This window comes from Argopecten irradians, chromosome 2 (assembly GCF_041381155.1).
Source record: "Argopecten irradians isolate NY chromosome 2, Ai_NY, whole genome shotgun sequence".
Lineage (NCBI taxonomy): Eukaryota > Metazoa > Mollusca > Bivalvia > Pectinida > Pectinidae > Argopecten > Argopecten irradians.
The window spans coordinates 52,336,170-52,359,172 of record NC_091135.1 but is presented as its reverse complement, the minus strand read 5'-3'; the positions used below and the strand labels follow the sequence as shown (position 1 = coordinate 52,359,172).

Below are 23,003 nucleotides of genomic sequence, written 5' to 3'. Positions count from 1 at the left end.
TGCCATTATGTTACGCAGAACGTATAGTTTCGCACTTGGTTAATATAACATCGGTAATAACATAAATACTTCAGGACTACTATGCCTTTTGCCTGTCCCCAAAACTACGACCTAGAATTAATATGTTTCCTATACCCATATTACCTCTCATATAAGAATAGATCTGGACGCAGCAGCACAATGGGAAACAGAATGGCTAATGAAATTTCACCCAGATAAGTGCAACATCATCAGTGTTACACCAAAACGCAACAAAATACATCACAACTACACACTCCACAATCACACACTCGAGCAATTAAACTCAAGCAACTATTTAGGACTAACACTACAAAAAAAACTAAAATGGGACGAGCACATAAATAATATCACCGCAAATGCCAACAGATCACTAGGGTTTTTAAAGCGTAACTTAAAAAATCATTCACCACATATAAAGGCACACGCATACAAAGCACTAGTTCGACCCAAACTGGAATACTGCTCTTCCATATGGGATCCCCACCAACACACGCCTAATTCAACAGATAGAAAAAAAAACACAACGCAGAGCAGCAAGATACGTTCACAACAAATATCACGACATTAACTCAACTGGCCAACATTACAGACACGACGGTTACAAGATTAATACTTTTCTACAAAATAATACACAATATAGTTGTCGTCGAACACAGAACCAGACACTCAAATCCACACTCCTTCAGACAAATCTCTTTCAAATCGGCGAGCAAATTGCTGATTTGGCTGTATATATGTTTCTGGAAATCCAACTTGCCGAAAATGGATAGTAGCTTGAAAAATTAAAATTCTACCCCTGGAATAATAATAACAGAGACTTAATTGATAATAATAAATAAAGACATATAAATTGTAAAAAGTTAAAGTACATATATCGAAGATTTGATATGTTTCAAATGTGGGACAAGTATTTGAAAGATTTAGACTCTCTAATAAAATCTGGTTTTAGAAGAATTTTTTGTTAGTCTGAGTCTAAATATATACTGTAATTGTATAACATTGACATTTAAAGATGCTCCACCGCCGACATATGGTATTTTTTGACTATCAAAAACAGGAGCAGACGATTTAGTATTTTTCTTCAGTTACAAAAGTTAGGTACTTTACACCATTACCAACATTGAAAAGTTTGAGCTTCTAATTTTACTTCAAGTTTAAAATATGGAAAATAATTAATTGCATCCCGAAAAAATCCGTGGCACTATATCCTATATGGAATGAAGTACTGATTGCGCATGCAACAAAGGCAAAATTAATCATTTTACATTATTTTTTTGTGTTAATTAGACATATATATACACGATAAAACACCAATTATTGTTCAAATAATGATTGAATATCATTTATGCTCTGTCGGAGGTGGAGCGTCTTTAAATACCACAGCGTTTTATTGTCATATCTTAATTACATAATAATAATTTTAGCTTATTATAATCAGTTAGTCGCTGGGCGTACAAAATCTTTTTTCTTCTTCTTCTTCTTCTAAATATCGCACCACAAATGAGCGCGAAACTTTAGGCTAATGCCGAAAAATCTGCCGCGTTTATTATGCGGTATGCGAAACGTTCCATAGACACACGTGTTTGCGCCTGGCTTAAAGTGGGAGAGAGAAAAAATAGTTGAAAGGTTTTGCTGATGTCAGAAACATATAGATTTATTACTTTTAGACATCAAATAGTTCTAGTATAAATATCTCAAGATTCCACAAATTTTCGGCCTCTTGGCCATCTTCAGGTACATAGAAAACACAAATTACTTTTAGATTGTAGATAAAGATTTGGTTTATGTATTTTTTAATCGTTTCAAAAGTTTTGTCTAAACTTCTGTAGTTAGGCCTAGACACTATCTACCTCAACTAAAGACTATCTAATGTTACAACCAAACTATCCACTGATAACGCGCCAAGCAGAGCGTGAAATTCCAATGTTGTTCCATTCACTCGAAGAACCACCACTAGATGTCTCTCCAATAATTGTCCAATCAGAGAGCAGCTTGTTCTGAAGTGCGAATTTGCGCACCAGTCGACTGAGCAGTAGCCATTGTACCGACAGTGACCACCCGAATCACTCTTTTATTTACTCGATTGTGGTAAGTAACATTGAATCCACATTAATGGTAAGTCTATATATCTCCTAATATATCGGTATATATATTGAAGTTTGCGATCGGATCCTTTAGTGGTCTTTGATCATTTCTTCTTTGTGCTTGTGCGGTACAGAATCTGTAACAAGGGAGCAAGATAATGATTTACGAGAAGACGCAGACCTCGCGAGTCTCGAATCAAAATCCTAGTTATAGCCAAATGAGTTGTCTGTTTTGGGATAAACATCTGAATATGCAAAATAAATTTCAATTTGCGATACTACTGTACTTGTGCGTAAAATCCTAACTTGTAACGATTTGTTTATTTATCCATAGCCTAAGTTACATATTTGCGTTCACAGACACATGTGTGTCGATCTAGGTGTCGGATGTGCACGGCCCCGCTGTCACTGTCTTTTACAGTACATAATTAATGATTGTATGTAGTATGATATCGTCGCACTTTATCTGGAAAATGTTAGTAGAAACTGGTTTTTGACCAACCACAAACCATTATGGAAATTGTCTTATCTTAGTCTAATGTATGCATGTGTACATCATCACGCTACACGAGACTTCATATTGAATTATCGCACGCCTGGGTGCCTCAGAAACCGAACTGGAACATGCACTATTTTTGATGATTAGTTGATCACATATTTATGTATAAGACCAAACAATTATTAGCTCCCTAAAAGCTACCACACAGCATTATTTATTTATGGGAAAGCTTGACAAATTGTTCTGTTCACAGTTAGCTGCCATAGTTCTTATGACAATTCATTTTTGAAGAATGATAATTTAAATGCTTTCGCATTCAATGTAAAAAATAATCAACTTCATTATATTGATGAAAGGGCCACTAGGCTACCTTTCCAAAACAAAAAATAAAAGTTTCTTTAAAACAATTATATTAATATGTCCAAAGATGAGGTTACAACACCAAACAAGTTGAAGTTTTGCCGTCTGGCGCAGAAATAGTCAACAAACGCGTTCTAATTATGACGGCGTCGGGAACCATAATACGACCTGTGTTATGAAAATGAACTTTTTGTGTTTATTCTAATAAAGTTGTTTAGAAGGTGCAGTGGTCCTTTTCCTAATGCTAAAGCAATAAGTTTTCCGTCTAATTATACACTGTACTGATGTACATGTACTTGGACAAGTTGGTGTAATACATATACGCATAGAAACAAGCATAACATTTCGGTTAAAACTGTACTTTACAGTTGCACAAATTGAAATATCCCGAAAGTAAAGCCTAACTTTGTTTCAGCATCTCCTATGTAAAGACAGTTTTTACAAGTAGGACATAATCATCTTGCCAACAGTACTAGTTGATTTCCCCGAGGGGATCCGATTGAGAACTTGTATTCTATTCTGTACGTGTAGAGCCGCCTTGTGTGATTTCTGAGAATAATGTCCGACAACCAGAAAAAACATTCAGACTTCTCTGGGTATCAAATGATAATTTGTTTGCAATAATTTCCCCACTGGTACCCCTTACACTCATGAAATCATCAACAACAAGTAACCAATCAACACACATAAATCGTTTTGGCCAGCCAATCAAAGTGAACAGACAATATTTATAACCATTCTAGGATGTAGCAAAAACAATTATATGCATGTTTCAGGTTACATGACTGAAAAAAAATCGGATAGGTCGGTTGGGATTTTTTTTTTATCATTTTATTTTTTAATTTTATTTTTTAGGAGGGATGGGGGAAGGGTTGAGTTGCTTTATTACTACATTAAGTAATCTGTCTTTCAGGCTTTAGGCTGGCTAGAAGTCTTTTATTTCTCATTACCGTAATTGAATTTTATCTGGATAAACTTAAAGCAAGCATAAAAATACAAGTTGAAAACTTCACACACTACATTTTTGTTTTGAAAAAGTGTGATGAAATAGCTAGGGTCAGAATTAAAAACTAGGGTAGGTAGGGGTACCTGAAACATACATTTTTTTTTGGGGGGGGGGGGGGCTAATGTCAAGATTTTTGACATTTATTTTACTTGTCTAGTGCCTTCCAATAAATACAAGGCGAAGAGGAGGTACATCTTAAATACACAAAGTTTTATGCGACCAGACTCGTGCAGGTCTTTATTGTAATCGTGTGAAACTAGGAAAGTTCTTAATATTTTTGGGGGGGAATGTGGACACTTATATACGTATTACTAAAAAGGTTCATGCTACTAGGTTTCCAAACACAGATTTAATGTAAATTTAATTTATTATGTTCAAATAATTTGGTAAGCTATAGTATTATCACTAATTCATCAGCCCCTCACTTCACCTTTTTCAACTTTTCTGGATGGGTGCCAGATTTTCTGGCATTTGATAAGTAAGATTTGTTTTCTTCTTAATATGATTCTTTTGTTTTGTAGGTGGAGCAACAAGACTAACTGATGTGATTGACAAGAGGTATGGCTTCCCTAAAGCTCTGGGTGTAAAGAACTTTCATAGCCAGTCAAATGAAAGATTTTTAACCAATTAAAAACTGAAAAAATATATATAAGTGAAATTATTCACATGACAAAGTCTTTAATTTCAGGTTCTACTTACTATTTATAGCTGTACATAGATAATTACCCTTTAATATTAAGTTATGAAAACAATTTTTGTATTAAAAACTAATAATAAGTTTACTACTTAATAGGTTATTGATAGGTGTTTGCAATATTTTGATGAGCTTTACTGGTGTGGAATAAACTATATAGATTAATAATAAACATGTTTCAACGGGTGGTATAAGCAGCCGTACTTTATTTAAGATGTCAAATTATTCACTAAAAGAACACAAAATAAAGGAAGCTTCAAATTCTTTAAAATAAGATCTTTGCGCTACTTGATTTTTTTCTGCTTTTCCAACTATATGCATGTGATGTACTATGTAATTAAAGTTATGTTTAACTAAACTTTGATAAACATTGCATAACCTATTGGATATGTGAATATTGATAAGTTGCACAAACAATTATTGCATGTTTTGATATTTAGGTTTGAACATTTATAGTATTGAATTAAATAACCAACTAAGCTCTGTGACCTGTGTATGATATCAAATGAATATTTGCTTGTACATTATGAATTGTAAAGGCAAACCAGTTTAATTTCTTTTTTGGAAAAATGAAACAATGCAGCTGTTTTCTAAATGCATGATATTTGGTGAATCTTTGATGTTACTACTTGAAAATTAACTTTAGTTTGATATGTTACCAGGTTACTGTAGACTAGTGCATAGTTTTCTAAGGAAAAAAAATCATCTTTTGTCATTCTGAATTTTGCTACAGATATTTAAGACTGCAAAGCAACAGAAAGCATTTGACATGTATTGAATGAAATAATGCGGTAATGCATGTTTATATTACATGCACATGTTTCATATACCATAATACTGAATTAAACAGATTGATTATTTGTTCCGTTGTGTCAAATGCTTTTGTGCTGATCGTGTCATGCTTGTGTATTTAATTTCAAGTTAAGCATAAATTAGCTACATTAATTAAGATCTCTGATCTATGTACTGGAAATGATGCATTTAAGTGAATTTTTTTTTAAATTATGGAAAATTCTTTGAGGAGTCCAATTTAAATACATCGGTTTTCCCAGATATCCTGAAAAGCAAACAAAAAGTTATGTTAAAAAGAGTTTGAGTGAATAGTTTTATAATATGTTTGCATCTTGCTTACATTGTAATACATTAAAATTTTGGCAATATATAATTCAAAGAAAAAGTGTGAAAGTTATCACATAGACAACTGTGAAGACTGCATAATGTATTATTTCTGGTATATGATACTGTAAGTCTGTCATTCCTTTTAAATGAAGTTAAATTTAATTAGTTTTAAAGTTAATGGCATCTTATACAGGATTATGGGGTTGCTAGGTGATTATCAACATAAATCGCATTTACCAGACTTCAACTTGCTATCTAGATGCAACAAGTACCTATAGTCTCCCAGTAAGTATAGTAATGTCAGTAATCAATATCTGTATTTAAGCTAGCCTACAGCTGTACCTGTTGTAAAATATTGATTATTTCAGTCTGTACACCAGCAATTTGAGCTTGAAGACCAGAAATTGAAAAAAAAAACAATCCTTGCAGCTGTGTCGCCAGTCCCCAGAGAGAAAACCCCAGCATCCTGTGTAGATGTTGTTGCATGTTCATGTATGTAGTTATATCTGGGTTATGGTTGACTTTGGATGGGGACATATATATTAGCATATCATTTCACGCATTTACTTTTCCTGGTAGTTAATTAGATAATTAAGTTAAGAATCAGTAATTTAGTTTACAAATGTGTTTCTTATCAGTTAATTATCAAGTTATTCTAATTTTATCATTTCTTTTCCAAAGTTATTTTATGTATGGAAGACACAAGATGTTGAGGGCTTCTTTACCTAATTACTGGTTTATGATATACATATGTATATTAAAAAAGAAACAAACAAAAATGATAAGAAACACTCCGTTAGTGAAAGTTTAAGTTTAGATTTAAGCTTAAAACCTTATCATACACCATAATTTTCTAAACATTTTTGACAAAGCTGATAATAAGTCTTGATGAAAATAAATTCTGGTAAATGTTGAAAAAGAAGTGAAAAATATTGTATAAGTTTGTTCATTCTTTAATATACATGTATTGGTGGTGTTTGATAAGGTAATTAGTCATATGTCAAGTACTTAGCTGTTTAATATAAAGTATTTCTATGCTTGTTGCGATTTAATATTTAAGTTTTTACATTTGGAATTAAAAAGCTTATTAAATATTTACCAATTTGAAAATTAATGATAAGGTTTTGTCTAGATCTTGTCCTGTGTGTCAGAAATGAAGTTCATACATTGAATTACATATAAATAATGCATGCATGCATAATTATGTAGTATGTTATTTAACTTAAGTATAGTTTAGTTCTGCTAACAATCTATAAATTATTATCACATGCAGGACAAGCTCATGGTTTAAAATTTCTACATCAGTAATTTTGAAAGAATACACATGTACATTTAAATTTACTTGAGAAATTTTGGCTTTGATGATTTTATATAATTCAACATTGTCACACAATGAAAAGCAAACAGTGCAAATGGTGTCACACATGTGGAAATTTTAAAAAGTAACATTTTAAGAATTAATTAGCATTATCATGTCTTTATTAAGAAATCTTAATTTTAGCATTTTAAGTGTTAATTAGTTTTAGTTACTTTATTTAGTTAAGAAATAATAATTCTTTAGATGTAGAACATAAAGTTTGTGCAACTATCCATTTGCTGAATAAGTGTTTGAGGTCAAAGAAACTTTAATGCCTTTATGTCTGTAACAGTATTATCCACACAGGCATTTACTTAGTCTTGTTTTGAGACGGATATTGAATTGCCAAATTAAAGAAAAGTAATGTCTTTTTTGATCATTATATATACACTAATCATATTCAGCTGAATGGTAAATTCAATAATTTGTAATTTTTATATTTAAGTGATAAGATTGCATGAGTTCAGTGAATTTTGGAAGAAATGGCTATAGATGCTGGTTTGTATATACGTAGGCTATTTAGTGACTGAATCTCGTTTTGTTAGAAAAGGAAAACTGTAAAAGCTTCACTCGTTTATGTCTACCAATTAACAAAGATGTATCAAGATTTAAAACAATATTTGAAAATAATTTTGCCAGAAAAAATCTTCCAAAAATCACTCCTCATGATAATAAGGTGGCTTATAAGTTTACAATATAAAGTTGTCAAATTTGTCATTTGTTAAACTCATTGAAATTTAAATAGACTTCATTTTAAATTGTGTTTGGAATAAAGACCCTAAAATTTAAAAAAAAAAAAAAAAAAAAGATGTATGTTAAGTATAAGTTGAAAATTTTTGAACCGATTTGACAATTTTGAATGTATGATTAATTATCTTAAACGTAAGAAATTGCTAATTTTGATAAGGATTTTGAATTTGTGATAACCATTATTGGTTAGTGTTGTGATTTGCTGTGAACTTTAAGTTTGAGGATTTCATCATATATAGATCTATTTAGATTGGAAAAAAAAAGGTTGAAAAACAAATCAAAGAACATATTATGACATGGTTGAAAATCAACATGTGTTGTGTAAAGGAAATTCATTACAATAAGTCATTTACACAGTATTTATTACAATTCTAATTTGTCTAGGCCATGCTAATGAAGAATTTATATTGATTCTCAATTTCTTGTTTGGGCCATCCTAGATTTTATCATTTGGTTGAAGATATATATCTTTGGGGAAAAAAGTTACATTTATTATTGCACGTATGTATTAGTTTTATGTGAAGAATTAAAACCTAGTCATACTGTACATTGCTGACTATGTTTTTAAACCTTTCTAATGTTATTTATTCTATAACTAATAATAAAGTGTAATTAAGCTGTATCATTATGCATCATTTAGTATACATGTATAGTTAAATTAGTGATAATAAATTCACAAGCAGATTTTATCATGATTACTTTAAATTTTGCAACTTTAAAGATTAAGTATTTTGCCTGGAAGTTTACTGTCGATCATGTTTAAGTCTGCTTGCCCCTCTATTTTATGTAAAAGGTAAATATCTTGTTTATAAATGGTTTATTCATGGAAGATATTGGGACGGTTTTATTGTCCAGCTTAGATATGATCATGAGTAAGCCATTTTAACGCGTTTCGGGTGTTTTACAAGCTTACAACATATACGCTACACTACCATTTACTGTTAATTGACATTGTTGTTTGTATTACCATGATTTCCTGTTTTGTTTTGTAGTAGTTGAACATCAAATACAATACAAAGATACAAAATCATTCGGTAGGTATCTGTCTCTGTAGACGTAATCTATAGTACACAAGTGACTATCAACTGACTGGTTCTTTTGGAATCTGCTAGGGGTTGCCATCTATAGTTCTGTAGTGTCTTCCGGAAACAACTTTTAACAAGGAGATGGGCTTTGTTTCTTAAGCTCAGTATACATATGTATGTACCTCTATGTTATATATATGGTACCTTATGTGTCATACAGACTCATTTTTGCACATTAGGCAGTTTCTGTCCTAAAGAATAGAAAACCTGTACGGGAATATGAACAATAAACTACTAACTTAGAGTTGTGTGCCACGGGATGGCATTATCAGGATGTTACCCATGAATGTTTACTGGTATATCTTATTTTGTACACGTACCTAAAAATTGTTATAGTGGTGACTACAAGGTGGCCCCAGTGCAGTACTTTAGGATGCCTTCGATCAGTTGGTGGTTACTTGTTCATCATTCTTCATGGCATCATATAACAACCCATCATCCGCTTAACATTCAAAGCATGAAGCTTCAAAACAACAACTTCAAATGTTGGCTTGTAACATGTCCAGTTAGTAACATACTTTGGTGTTTATAAAACCTTGCCAATATCCTATTTATATGATGACAATAATATGATGTTAAAGTTGTGAGTTTGAAGCTTCACACACAGTGTGTATATTTTGACTTATTTACCACCTAGTTGCTGAGGGATACGTATATAGCTAACCACCTTTGGTGCAGCTCCATGGTCTGAACACGACTATTGGGTGACCACACTTCATCTTGGCTGCCTGTGTCAAGAATATGGCTTAAATTTAGAAGATCTTTTCTTGAAAGTTGCAACCATTTGACTATCTAAGTGTGAAATGTATTTTGAAAACATGATAAAGTGGTACGATCATTGAAACTGATCATGAACAGGCGTCATCAAGATGGAGGTGGTCAAATGCATCATGCTTGCATGCTTATAAGTCTAACATGTGTAATTTATGATTTTGTTGCGACCTGTATTTGCATGTTAAAATGTTACTGCTATAATATAATTTGTACTTGTTAAAATGTGCTTTTTAGGTTGTCTGGGCAAAGTAAAGATGTGTTACTTTGGTCAGACAATATCTTTTAGTCAATAGTGGCTTCTCGTTTAGTTACTTTGAACTGCACCTCTATCAGATAATAATGATAAAATGATTTCGGGAGGATATACCTGTGCTTTGTTTGAACTTCCTTGAGAGCTCTAATAATATACAGATCTTTTCTACACTTTTCTAGCTGTCTGGTGGATATCTGGTGTTTTCTACAGCAATGCCTGCTTCCATGAATTTGAAAAAATTTTCATTTACCTGTGATACATCATTCAAACCTAATTTTGAAAACTTATTGATATTTACACTTTTTCTCAAGTTACATTCTCCCTATTTCATTGGGTTATTACTTATTTATATGTTTATTTTGTATGCTGCATGTGATTATTTAGTTATGGCTGAAACGTCCATTATTATTTTTTGTCTTTCAGGCATGCTATGATGAAACTTGTCTTTCAATTTCAATTTGTCAAGTTTGAAGACTAGTAGACCACTGATGAAAGACTTTTATTTGCATGATTTTTTGCTCTTTAATGAGTGCCTTCTCTTTGATTAAGCATCTTAAATGTGTGTTTTTATATAAGTCACCATTGCCCTCAACAGAATGCAGACAGATTTTCCTTCACACAAGTTAGACCAATCAACAATCGTCTCCCTTGAATTGTACACCAGCTATTTTTGTTCCGAGTTGTGAGTGGAAGATTCTTCCAGCCTGCAGCATGGTTGATAACATCAGGATTTACGTTAAGTTGATGGACAAATGAACACGGATGCAATTTATTTATTTTAACTTTAATGTCTTTGTTTCCTTTGTGTATTGTATTGTCAGCTTGGAACTAACAAAAACAACTTTATTTGCAGCCAATATGAGAACCTGCAATTTTGTATGCTTTCTGTGTAGGTAGCGATTTGTGAGACTCCAGACTGCTTTTTAACACAAACTACTGCTTAATATTATAGTTAGATTTTTTGTATTATCAATATGTATATGTGTATATATTTTACATCTTATTTATATTAAAATCAATGAGTATATATTATTGTTACTTCAACAGGTGGAAGCTGGTTCTCAAATTTAGCTTTATACCTACTAGTTTTAAGTTTTATCTGAAACTATTTATGTTAGTTTTATGTTGCATGCAGTATACAATTTGTGTGTCTTGTCATGGCAGAAATCTAAATTACGTTGGAAAGAGAACTTGTCAAAATTAATAGAAACTGCCAAGATAAGACTTCTATTTACATGTATAATGTGATCTGTTTGCTTTTCAGGATTGCTTGTGTCTAAACTTCTTCAAAATTGAATAAAAAATCATAGAAATAATAAATTCCTTTATTTATAAGTTTGATAACGTTGACTTTTCTGCTTGCAATGTTTTGTTATTGATTACTGCTATTATATGCTAGCAATGGTCAATCTATATCTGCTATACTCTTCCAACATACTTATTTTCAGGTTGTTACCAATGTAAATATTTGATCTGGAGCTCTCACTTTGTCTTAAAGCTGGTAAACTGTTTAATTCTGTCAAAACCTGTAATTTAACTAAATTTTCTTTGAAATTTAAAATGTAGGATAGACACTAGCAATACTTTTAAATCCAAGGACATTGGTTTCTTCTATGATTAGATTACAATTTATTTGCTATGTTTACTGATTTGCCCGTATGACATCTACGGACTTTGTGGAGGCTAGCCTCAGGTTTGTATACCTCCCCGATACTACATCTAGACCCTATAACCTGTTGTAACCTATTTACATGTACCTACACTATGTTGATTCCACTCCAGATCAGGATCCTGTATTTGTGGCTGGGCGTGAGATAGCGGAGCTAACAAATATGGACAAGGTATATTTCCACCAAGGCCAGCTTCCGAACCAGGTCAGCCATCACCTGTGTCCTGAAAGCTTTGCCAAGTTTCTGTTTGGGAATACACAACATATAAAGTGTCCATATCCATAGATTCCAGTCAAAAGTGCCAATTATACTGGTAGCTTTCATATGTATTGACCAACTATTTCAGAACTTCCATTGAAACCAACTCGAACATAAAGAGAATATTTGGTTAAGATTACTGTTAATCTCTATAGCTTAAACTGGTCCAAAACTTTCTAAGGAACTTCAATTTCTTTGATAGCAATATTTGACTGTACTTACCATTTTACATAACATATAGTAAGTTATTTTTTGCTTAAAATGATATATTAGAATATGAAAAATTGAAATTTTATATTCCATGTGTTTGTGCCCATGGGCTTTGTAAAACAGTTACATGTATGCATGTACAAGGCATTAAAAGGTTATTATTCATAGCCCAAATACTTGTGAGCACTTATGTATGCTTTATTATCCCATATGAACTTTCTAATCTGAAACAACAACAAAATCAGGATAAACATAGTTAAGTGTCATTAAGTTTAAACAAGAAACATATCCTTATCAAGAGTTTCGTGTAAACGGTTCAGTGAAATCTCTGAAATAGATCGATAAGAAAATAGATGCTAGATTTTGTTGGATTGGTAATGATAAATCCATGATCTAGTGAATAGATATATATGTTGTGATGTTTCCCAGACAGATTCTCTGCATGTTGTCACTTCAGTGTTGTGAGTAAACAGACACATAAATGCAACCAATTTTGTTACTTTCAAAGACAATATTTTCATACATATTTGAACAAGCAGATCTTGTTTCAGTTTTTCATTAAACTATATCCACAAAAGAAAATTGGCTGCATACAAAGTTCATTGTTGTTTCACTGGCACTATCTAAAGTACATAATTTTAACTGTTACATGTGTTGTGTCATTTCGGTAGGACAGCAGTTTAAAGTTAAAGTAGGAAACTATCACAGGAAGTACAAGGGAGGCTTCAAAAAAAAAACATGAAAATGTCTCTTTTAGAAATAATAGAGAAGATGAAACTATTTCAGAGAGAGAAAAAAAAACTTTTAAGGACTCAAAAATGTCTTGTAATTTGTAAAGGGAGGTGCAAAACAAGTCTGATATACATGTACATATGTGCAGTATTTCTTTCCGAACAGTGGTACTCTGATATAATTTTTGTTAAAGAATTAAATACATGTATGCATTTGAAGAAGAGCTTAGTAGCCCTTAATGGAAGTGGTAAATCATTATAATCTCCCAAGGGAAGAACTCGTGTTAGCAGAGAGAAAAGTAGGTGTGGATGATAAAATTAAATAAATCTAAGTCTTTATCAAACTAAACACAAGTAAGTTATTGTGAGAAAATCTTAGGTGAATGACACAGTACATATAAAATGTCTAACTAACATGTCAATGCAAAATTATGGTGGTAGCAATTCGGGAAATCACAATGCACTTAGACATTTAAAATGCAGTTGACAACATTTAGGAGTTTTCTCTAGAGAGTGTATGCCTGCCACTACTATCTGTAAATCTGTCTTTGATGAAGAATGAATTTAGAAAATTTAAGAAACAATTTTGTTTTTCAATTTGTACAAAGTCAAAATATTATTAGTATTAAGGCATATTGTAAAAACTGCAAAAAAGTAAATGTTGTATTTTGAATATAACTAAATATTATTGTCAAATTTTTCCTGGCTTGAACTTCATCAGATAGTTTTGTCATTTTGAGTCTGTATTATGTTTTTACTAATGGAGTAAACATTTGTTATGATAATATTCTACTTCGAAATTTTACCAATGTGATTTTGCTCTATTGCAGAAGACCATGAACTTTGCTGGAGCCCCAGCGGTTGACAAGAGTGGAAGTGGCCTTTATCCTGCTGGGTACCCAAACTATGCCCCAACACAGCCCGGCATGGCCCATACCTTGGCCCCTGGAGCGGCTCCTGCATCTCACAGGCAACTGGCAGCTGCTGCCAACCCCCAGTACCCACAGCCAGGCATGCCACAGAATGTAAATCCATCAGTGTATACACCGACCACAGGAGTGTACTCCACACTGTCGGGCTACCCTACAGCTGGTGCCTCGACTGGGGCCTTCCATCCACCAACACATCCTCACCCGATGCAATATACCACGTTCCAGACACCGTCAGCCTACCAGGCTAGCCAGTATGCAACCCCTACATACATAGGGGCTCCACAGCTGAGTGCCGGAGCAGCTTATCCTATGGGCATCGCCGTTACAAACCCCCATGCACCTAGTGCTTACAACCCTCCAGTGGCCAGTGTCCCACGTGCCTACACTACGCAGGCTGCCATGTCGCAGGCGGCAATGTCACAGGCGGCAATGTCCCAAATGGGCTACCCTCTTGGATCCAACCCACTTGGTTCAAATCCATTAGGTTCAAATCCACTAGCCTCAACAAATCCACTTGGTTCTAACCCTCTTGGTTCGAACCCACTTGGTTCCAACGTACCAGCTTATCCAAACACATACGGCTTCAATCAGGGATACCCTTAAAGGGAAATAGATACAAGACACTTGGCCTTGTCTTTGTCGCATGGTTTTCATGTGACGAAGATGTGAGCTGGAACTGTCGGCCAGGACTTTGTAGGCTGTAGCCTAGCAGCACATCTGGCCGCGTCATATAGATCTGCAAAAATTCTTCCCCTCCATGATTGTGAACAAATTGTATTTTGTTATGACCGCGTTTTGGTCTTGAATCAAGACATCATTAAACATTTTAGGCCACATTTTATTATTATTATTGATTATTATTGAACTATTATTATTTAATATTATTGAATAAGCTTTACAGTGTTTTTACGCAGACTATATACAATTAACAAGGAACTTCCATATGCCATATTTACAATGCCGGTCTAGGTGATATCACATTAACAAAGAAACAATCATCAATTAAGAATTGCTTTAGTTTTCTGTAATACAGGGGGCATTCTGTATTTGCCCGACACTTAGATTGGGCAGTGTTGATGTTGTACATATATTTTTCTACCATGTTTTGTTTACATCATGACAAAACATTAAACTTTTTAGAGCATTTAGTTTTACCACCTTGTTTTTATTTAATTTTTAGAAAAATGTTATTTTTCATGCTTTTTTTGTGACCTTAAAACATTTTCAAGAGTTAATTTATAATGATCATCATGTTGTACCATGAAAGGTGACAATAAAAACATGTTGCAGAATGCTAGTTTTGTTGGCTCCTCTGCACAGTCTCTATTGGACCAGGGATTACCTAGGCTATGCATGGATGTCTAGTAATTCAACCACTAAATTTTAGGTGTTGAATGCAAAGGTTGTATTGACAAGCTTAAGTCATTTGAGAGTACATTCTTATGCCAGAAAGAAAATATTACAATATTAGTTTAATTCAGTGATTTTAGATACTGGAGACAATTAAAAACTTTCAGAAAAAAGTTTTTTCTCAGTGTATGCAGTGTCATAGCCTAGGAAATCTCTGATTTTTCACGTTTAATCTCTTTGTCACTTGGTCACCTAAGATGAAGTCTTAATTGGCCAATGGCAATTGTCTGTTGTCCGGTGTCTTTTAGCCCTTGCCATACTGCACGACAGGTCGGTATCAACTGCTGATAGCAGCATAATTATGCTGCTTTTGTAAAATGTCAATTTAAAAAAAAATTCAAACTTTTGTCTCATCTATAATTTATATTAAATAGATAAACCAGAGATAATCTTTCCGATAAATATCATTCAGGTTTATTTGGTCTAACTTCAAAAGAAAAACTTTAATGTTTAGTAATCAATCGTTAATCAATTCAGGAGTGGTTTAGTATATCAACAAAATTATCACAGCAGATAAGGCTTATAACACAAGACATAACTGATATTTAAATACAAGACAAGACATGCACTGATATTGTATATCATCCAAAGCAAGACAATGTATTACTCAAAAATACAATCACTGGTCTGTGGCTTGATACTCCCCTGGACTATCTCCTAGTAAAACTGAATGTAATTCAGGAGAAAAAACCTGACAAATCACAGGCTTGCAGCGATTTCCTTACAGAGAGAGCGACACCCAAATTCAAAGGAACACTATCAACCGCATAGTGCTGTTACTGGATTCTTTGATGTATATCAGAGGACCTAACTACCTGCTGAATTGTTGTGCATAGTTTTACTGTGACATAGTCCAAGGGTGGATATAACGGCAGTGATAGTAACCCCTGGAATATCGAGGATAAACAACACCATGAACATACAACAGAAAGTCATTGGGTAAATAACCTATATTTATTTGATATGGCAATAAGTAATGATAAAAATGAACAGTGGTTTAAGCGTGTATGAACACTCCCAGTCATAGAAACTCAACATCACGGATGATAGAAAGAACATGTAATGTGTACAAAACAAAATTGACTTGTTGATGGATTTGTTCCAACATCAAATTACATTGTAAGAGTCTTCATCCAAACAATTTTATTAATTGTGATTTTCGTTTGTTGATTATAAAAATATGTTTTGTGTAACAGTCGCACAACTTCTTGCATGCATATACCAAGTAAGCTCCTTTCCAGTATATATGCACTACATTTACTCTATGTGAATCGAAGTTGATTGGATTTTGGGACTGAACAAATGCCCTCTACATAAATATATAAAGAGTGTCCAAATTCTGCAACAGAATTAGTTATTTAGAAGAGCTTTTAATTTCTTCAATCAAACAGGCACAATATCAAAGCATTTTAATAAACGCAACACACCAATAATAATATACTGCATGTAAATGTATCACTTCCCAAAACAACTATCATTCTGACTCTCTACCAAATTTACTAGAAGCTCATCATGAAAACAGTACTCGCACTCGCCCGATAGCATTCAGTCTTAATTGACAACACATTTAATTAAATTCCCATTCACAATTTATCATTCAAATGCATTTTATCAAGAACAATACAACTGAATCAATGTACAGTAATAATTACTTTTCATCAACATCAATTCTAGGTCACACAACTGAATTAAGTTGTACACTATACAGTTGGACTACTGCTGATTCATATTAATCTGGGATTCTGTAATTACTGAAAAACTGAATTTCTAGATCTGTACTGATGGAAGTTCAAATCATTAAATGTTTTTGAGTAATGGTTCATAGTGTAGTGTGGTAACAGTATATAACTCAAAAGTAGATCGGAAGTTATTTTTGCATATAAACATTTCATAAATAATTAAGGGTACAAAACTCATAGCTAGGTTACGCATTTAACGCCTTTACAGAAAGGACCAGGTGAAAATGAAATCTGGAGGACTTTTATTGGGAGAAATGATAAATAGAAGCAAGTGAAAAGAAGAGGAATGTTGCATATGTACAGTGAATATAAATTGAATGATAAATCACGTTTATATTATTATACATGTATGTTCAGTCAATATTACAAAAATAATACAGAGCCAACTAGAGAATCACCTGCACCCAAAACTTCCTTGGATTTATCCTTCTCACTAAACCGAAAGAAATTATGTACAGTGTACTTGCATGTCATTGATTCTACTAAAATTAAAATAAAGAGATGTAAAAATAGATATATAGAAGGCAAAATTTAATAGCTGAACTCATTGTTCCTCAGTAGGCATCAACTCATATTGTCGGACTTTTCTTTAAAACTCGAAAACTTTTGAAACTCGGGCAAGAAATCTCAATATTCAAATTAGCATACTGACATATGGTAAATTAATTCAAACATTCTAGCACTTTCATCTTTATTTACAAATAATCTTCCACATTGTATGCACTCACATTATGAAATTGCACAAAGATTAATTGAACAAAAGTATGTATGTATACATGCTAAAAATATCTTATAACCAATAAAAAAAAAACAATAAATAATGTTTTGAACAAAATTGCTCAAAATAAATATCTAGATATCTGACACACTATATAGGCTGTGCAAGGTGCAGATTTTTTTCATCATTTGTAACAACATCTGACTTGATTTTGGTACATAGGACTTAACTTATTTAAAAATACACGTTATTTTCTAACAAATTTGAATGGAAACTTTATAAAGCTCTGGGTTCTAGCGCACACAAAAAATAATGATTTTACTTAGTGGAGCCATATAACGAAGGAAAAAGCTGAAATAAAGCAATCACATAATAATTCTACATCCCATAATACTGGTATCTTGTAAATAATGAAATTGAAATTTCACTAGAAATTGGTCCATACCAAGAAGATATAAAATTTCGTCCTTGGAAAGCATAGCAATAGCTTTATTCTCTGAAGCCTCCATTTATTGTTCAAACAAAACAAGATTGCAATCATAATCCTGATTAAGTTTAACAGTTGTCTCCCCTTTGACTATTCCAACTTTCACCACATTTAAAGGCAAGCATAAGAGTATAAACGAGATAAAGGAATGATTCAGAAAGGAAAACATAACACTAAAAAACTTTTTGATAAAAATAAATTATAGGGTATTGATGATAAATCAAAAAAGAAATAGAGTATTGAACAGTAACAGGAAGGACATATTTAACACAATGGAACATAATGTTTCCAAATATATGTAACACAGTTCAAGCTAAAGCAGCATCACAGATTTGCAGAATTCACAACTCGTATTGGATGAAAGAAGCTATTAGAATTCAAGAAATGATTTTTTTTTTTTTCACTCTCCTTTATATAGTATGTACACCAAAATAAAGAAATGTTCAAGAAAGGAAAAAAGAATCATGTACACCATGTGAATAACCATCACACATATTTAACTTTCAATATTCATTATATTGAAAAATAACGTTATTTTTGGGAGCAACTTAATTCAATGCTTTCATAGCAATCACAGAAAATTCACAGAAAATAATTTGTGCAATATGTGCATAAAAAATAAGTTGGTTCAACATTTAGGTTGGCACATGCAACAGTTGTTTTTTAAGGCTTTACAATTTGTGTTTAAAAGATTTAGCAAATTGATGCCATGCTAGGTTTCAGAAGAAAGTAAAGCCAGAGTTTCAAGTTTAAAACTACCAGCAATCTTGAGGAAAAAACGCTCAAAAATCATCATATACAATGTACATATATTGATATTGAGTTACTGAAAAATGTCTGGATTTATCCACAACTGAATAAGAAAAATATACCTAAATATCAAATATTATTGTTATAAACAAACCAAGCGCACTTGATGTTCACAAGCAAGTGTAATTGAATGAAGAATAAATGCAAGAAAAGCTAGTTAAACTGATACATGATTTTTTTTAACTATATACATCATGTATATTTGTATATCAAATCTTATCATCAATCATAATAGTCGTATGTATTTGTAGATTATACACTTGTATTTTTTTTTTTACAATTTTCAAGGGACACAGCCGTTCTGATCAGAAAATTAACAAGAAATCAGTTTAATATATAACAACTTGATCTGTCAGAGAAATAGCAGAATCTGACTGAGTAGGGCCTGAGGAGTATAGGAGAGATTCTAATGGTTTCAGAGATACAGTATTGGACAAATATCCACATGACAAACCTATGTCAACAGAAAATGCAATAACACAGCAGTATCCTCAGGTGAGTTTGGAGTAGACTGGGGGTGAGAACTTCTTGCGTAGGTACTTAAGTATGTACAGTGGTATACAACTAACAGAAGTTATCACCAGCACCTTCCACACAAAGTTCCATGTGGTCAAAAACTTGGAATCTGAAAAAGATACAACCGCATTGTCAAAAACTCTGAATTTTAAAAAAAAATACAGCAGAATTTACAAGTGTTTCAGTTTATAAATATATGTAAATGATTTATTTGTTACTTCGAGTCATGATATTACAAGATTTTTTTTTTTGCAAGCGTTTTACAAGAGGATTAACCACTCAAGATACACAGATAACTTCTATAACCTCTCTATAAAGACCAACCAAGAAGCAAAGCAAAATGGACTTTTGTATTGTATTGGTCTTTATACACAGGTCAAATTAAATTAAGACATACCATTTTGGAAAGTAGTCTTATTTACCAGGTGAGTGCTAAAGAAGGTTAATTTTCAAGCCTCTTACCAAAGTAGTTTCTGAGGACAGCCAAGGAGAGGATGTATATGGCCAGACTGAATGCCTCGGCTATCACCATTAGGTAGTGCCATGTACGGACTGCTAGTGCCACCATCAGTAACTCCGTGAGGATAAGGGAGGTAAATGTAATTGACACTACATGTACAAAATCCTCATCAAAGAGCCACAGTGCACCATATATAATTATACCACCTGGTGATAGAAAATAGAAATTTTATCTAATCATACATCAAGAAAGAAAACAATATTTCTTTGATATAATATTACCATATGGTAACAGAGTATGAAGAAAAAAAATTCTCTGATATAAAAGAAAAATGCATTGTGGGGGGAAAAATCTTGTGGCAGTGGAATGTTCTGAAAATTCTGAAAATATAACTACTTTAAATGTGATGAATACAATTGTTTTACTAAACAATACCTACATTCACCAAAAGTACAGTCAAACTGAATTGAAGTAAGGCTTACCTTGGTAGACACTTATCAGCACCCACAGGAAAAACGTTTTAAATGAAAGTGACCTCCCCTGAAAAGTTAAATAAAAATATTATTGGACAAATTAAAATATCTTTAAACTTGATACAAAAATTGATATAAATGTGTTTATTCACCTCAATTCCCTTGAAATAAGTACCTTGAAACTGTCTGCTTCCATCACATACCTGAACTGTTTTAATTACCAGTAATATGTACAAATATATACATATATATAAGTTTGATTTGGTTTTATTTCATCTTATCAACAGCTATGGTCATTTAAACATATCCTGTTAATTTTTTGCTTTAAACTGTTTTACTCCATTAAATGTAATTAATCCATTTAAACTTGCCCCATATAACCAGATGATATTACAAATCAAATTGTGCCAATGCCTTGAGGTTGTATTTAACTTAGATGACCTACATACTGAATCAAGTCCTTAAAATGTTAACAAAACCTTGGCATGCAACACACTGCCTCACTTAGATGGACTCGTATATCAAGTATTTTTGTAATGTAGAAGAATCTGAAAATGTCATTTCTTAAATGGAGCACAAAGGTCAAAATACAGGTTACAGTGATCTGTGTTTGATACTTGACACACTATCTTCCCTACATGAATCCTTAACTAATGAAGTTCCAGCGCCTTATTAAGTTTATGGAAAGCTATTTACTAAATTTAGGTAAAAGAGCAAAGTATAGGTCACAGTGACTTTGGTTTGGTATGACACATTATCTCACTTAGATAAACCATACTTTTAGTATGAATGTATAGGACATAAAGCTGGGACAAATGTGAAAATGACAGACATTGATAATGTAAACCAATAAGCTCCCCCACCCCCATCCCTATCAGTTCCAGGTCACTGGTGAGTAACTTATAAAATAAAACATTCTGCTGTGAGAAGTAGATTAATTTCTTCCATTAATGCTTGCCTTTGTCAATTCTTTATACAGCTCTGGGTAGGTGATGGCGATCTCCGCTGACACATCTTTATCAAGTACCAGAGAGAACACAGGGTACATGGTGTAGATGGTGGAGTACCTATACAAACATCACATGTACTTCACTTAGTACTTTAAATATACAACTTTAAAGGGAAAATGATTATTCAAAATATCTCTGTACTGAAAATGAAATAATAATGATTCTTAAAATTTCCATACTAATTTACAGTTAAAGTGATTTTTAAACATTCAAGGTGTACATATTTTTTAAACACATTTTCCAATTTATTCATTGACAAGTTCTTTATTTACATATTCATTTATTTAGTTCAAAGCCAATTTACACTTGATTCTTGTCTTTTGTTCAAAGGACTTACCCCACCATGAGAAAGCCCGGAAATAAGGCTATAGAGGCAAAGTAAAACACAGAAGAAAACACAGCCTGCATGGTACTAATGATGAGGCCTCGATGGATGACAAACTGACTTAGTGACGCTGATCTCTTATAACTGAAATAGAGAGGTTATTATCAACTTTTGTTATACCCCTATAAAATGGTTTCTATAAAAACTCTATTGACAAAAATGCCAATAAATTAACTGTTCCTTCAAGCAGTCCAAAAAACTGTTAAAATTGACTGTTTAATTTGTGCTGTTGGACCGGAGTGACGTCACAATGGGGTATAACGAAACAGTTATCGACTGGGTTTTCGGGCAACAGATTATTTGTTGGACTATCACACAAACTGTTGCCCTCGGCTTTCAGCTTGGGCAACAGCTTGTCTTCGGGTCCAACAAATCATCTGTTGCCCTCAACCCCCGTCAACAACTGTATAATGTTTATGTCTGATAAAGGTGACATGGTACACATTGTACTAGTCATTGAAATGTCACACATATTTTTTTTACTGGTCGCAATTGTGTCATATTATTACATAAAATATGTTAAACATTTTTACCATGTTGGACGGCATTGTGATCCGGTTGTTATGTCATAATGAAAAATATTTAACTGACTGTTAAAAACTAAATGACATTCTCAGAAATAATCTGGTTTTAATGTTGAAGAATTGTTATTTCTTTTGAAATTATATAATTTATAGCAGGATACATTCTGCTTTATAGTTAACAATTTGGTAGAATGATAAGGTCTTTATTTCTCAGACCTAACAAAGTAATTCTTACCTATTTCTACCATGAACCATTAATAATCTGCCAATGTGAGAAAATTGTGTAATGGAAAAATCAGCTGCCAAGGACGCTTGTTTACCTTCCTACAACACACAATGGGAAGGACATCTTCATTTAATTCATTTAGATATCTTTTTTATAGGACACAACACATTTGGTAAATTCTCTTGCTCTATCCTTGATGTGTCCAGAAATTACCTACATTTTAATAACACATACAGGAGTTTAAAGTCAACACTTTTTTAATTATTACTGTATACTAACAAGTATTTACATTTAAGCATAATTTGTATAGTAAAAACTCAACTGAGTTATGAATGTGATATTTTCAGAGATGCACTTGTCAAAACTTAAATCTGTCAAATGCTCTCAATCTATCTTTTTACATGTGTATTTTTTTACCTTGCCTACAATTCCTATACCCGCG

General features: G+C 32.7%; 2 protein-coding genes across 4 annotated transcripts in view; one reads left to right on the top strand and one right to left on the bottom strand.

The window, feature by feature from the left end:
- The first annotated feature begins 1,984 nt into the window (after positions 1-1,984).
- LOC138315891 (uncharacterized) lies at positions 1,985-14,951 on the top strand. Of its 3 annotated transcripts, none has more exons than XM_069257212.1 (5): positions 1,985-2,109; positions 4,492-4,528; positions 8,883-8,924; positions 11,785-11,876; positions 13,702-14,951. In XM_069257212.1, exons 4-5 carry the CDS (start codon positions 11,835-11,837, stop codon positions 14,404-14,406), a joined length of 747 nt encoding a protein of 248 aa, XP_069113313.1. In that variant the 5' UTR covers positions 1,985-2,109; positions 4,492-4,528; positions 8,883-8,924; positions 11,785-11,834; the 3' UTR covers positions 14,407-14,951. The 3 variants fall into 3 exon arrangements, with proteins under 3 accessions (XP_069113313.1, XP_069113314.1, XP_069113315.1); XM_069257214.1 differs by lacking the exon at positions 1,985-2,109 and adding an exon at positions 2,118-2,136; XM_069257213.1 differs by lacking the exon at positions 8,883-8,924.
- Positions 14,952-16,152: 1,201 nt separating this feature from the next.
- LOC138315889 (probable phospholipid-transporting ATPase IIB) overlaps positions 16,153-23,003 on the bottom strand; it is a 39,486-nt gene continuing 32,635 nt past the window's right edge. Inside the window, exon 26 of the mRNA XM_069257206.1 lies at positions 16,153-19,592. Within this exon, the coding sequence (XP_069113307.1) occupies positions 19,459-19,592 (134 nt within the window). The 3' untranslated portion in view covers positions 16,153-19,458. The remainder of the gene's footprint in view (positions 19,593-23,003) is intronic.

Excerpts from the sequence above, each read along its gene's own strand:
- LOC138315891 (XM_069257213.1), top strand. The coding sequence starts at position 11,835 with ATGGACAAGGTATATTTCCACCAAGGCCAGCTTCCGAACCAG. Across the intron at positions 11,877-13,701 it reads AAGGCCAGCTTCCGAACCAG|AAGACCATGAACTTTGCTGG; the intron begins GTCAGCCATCAC and ends GCTCTATTGCAG.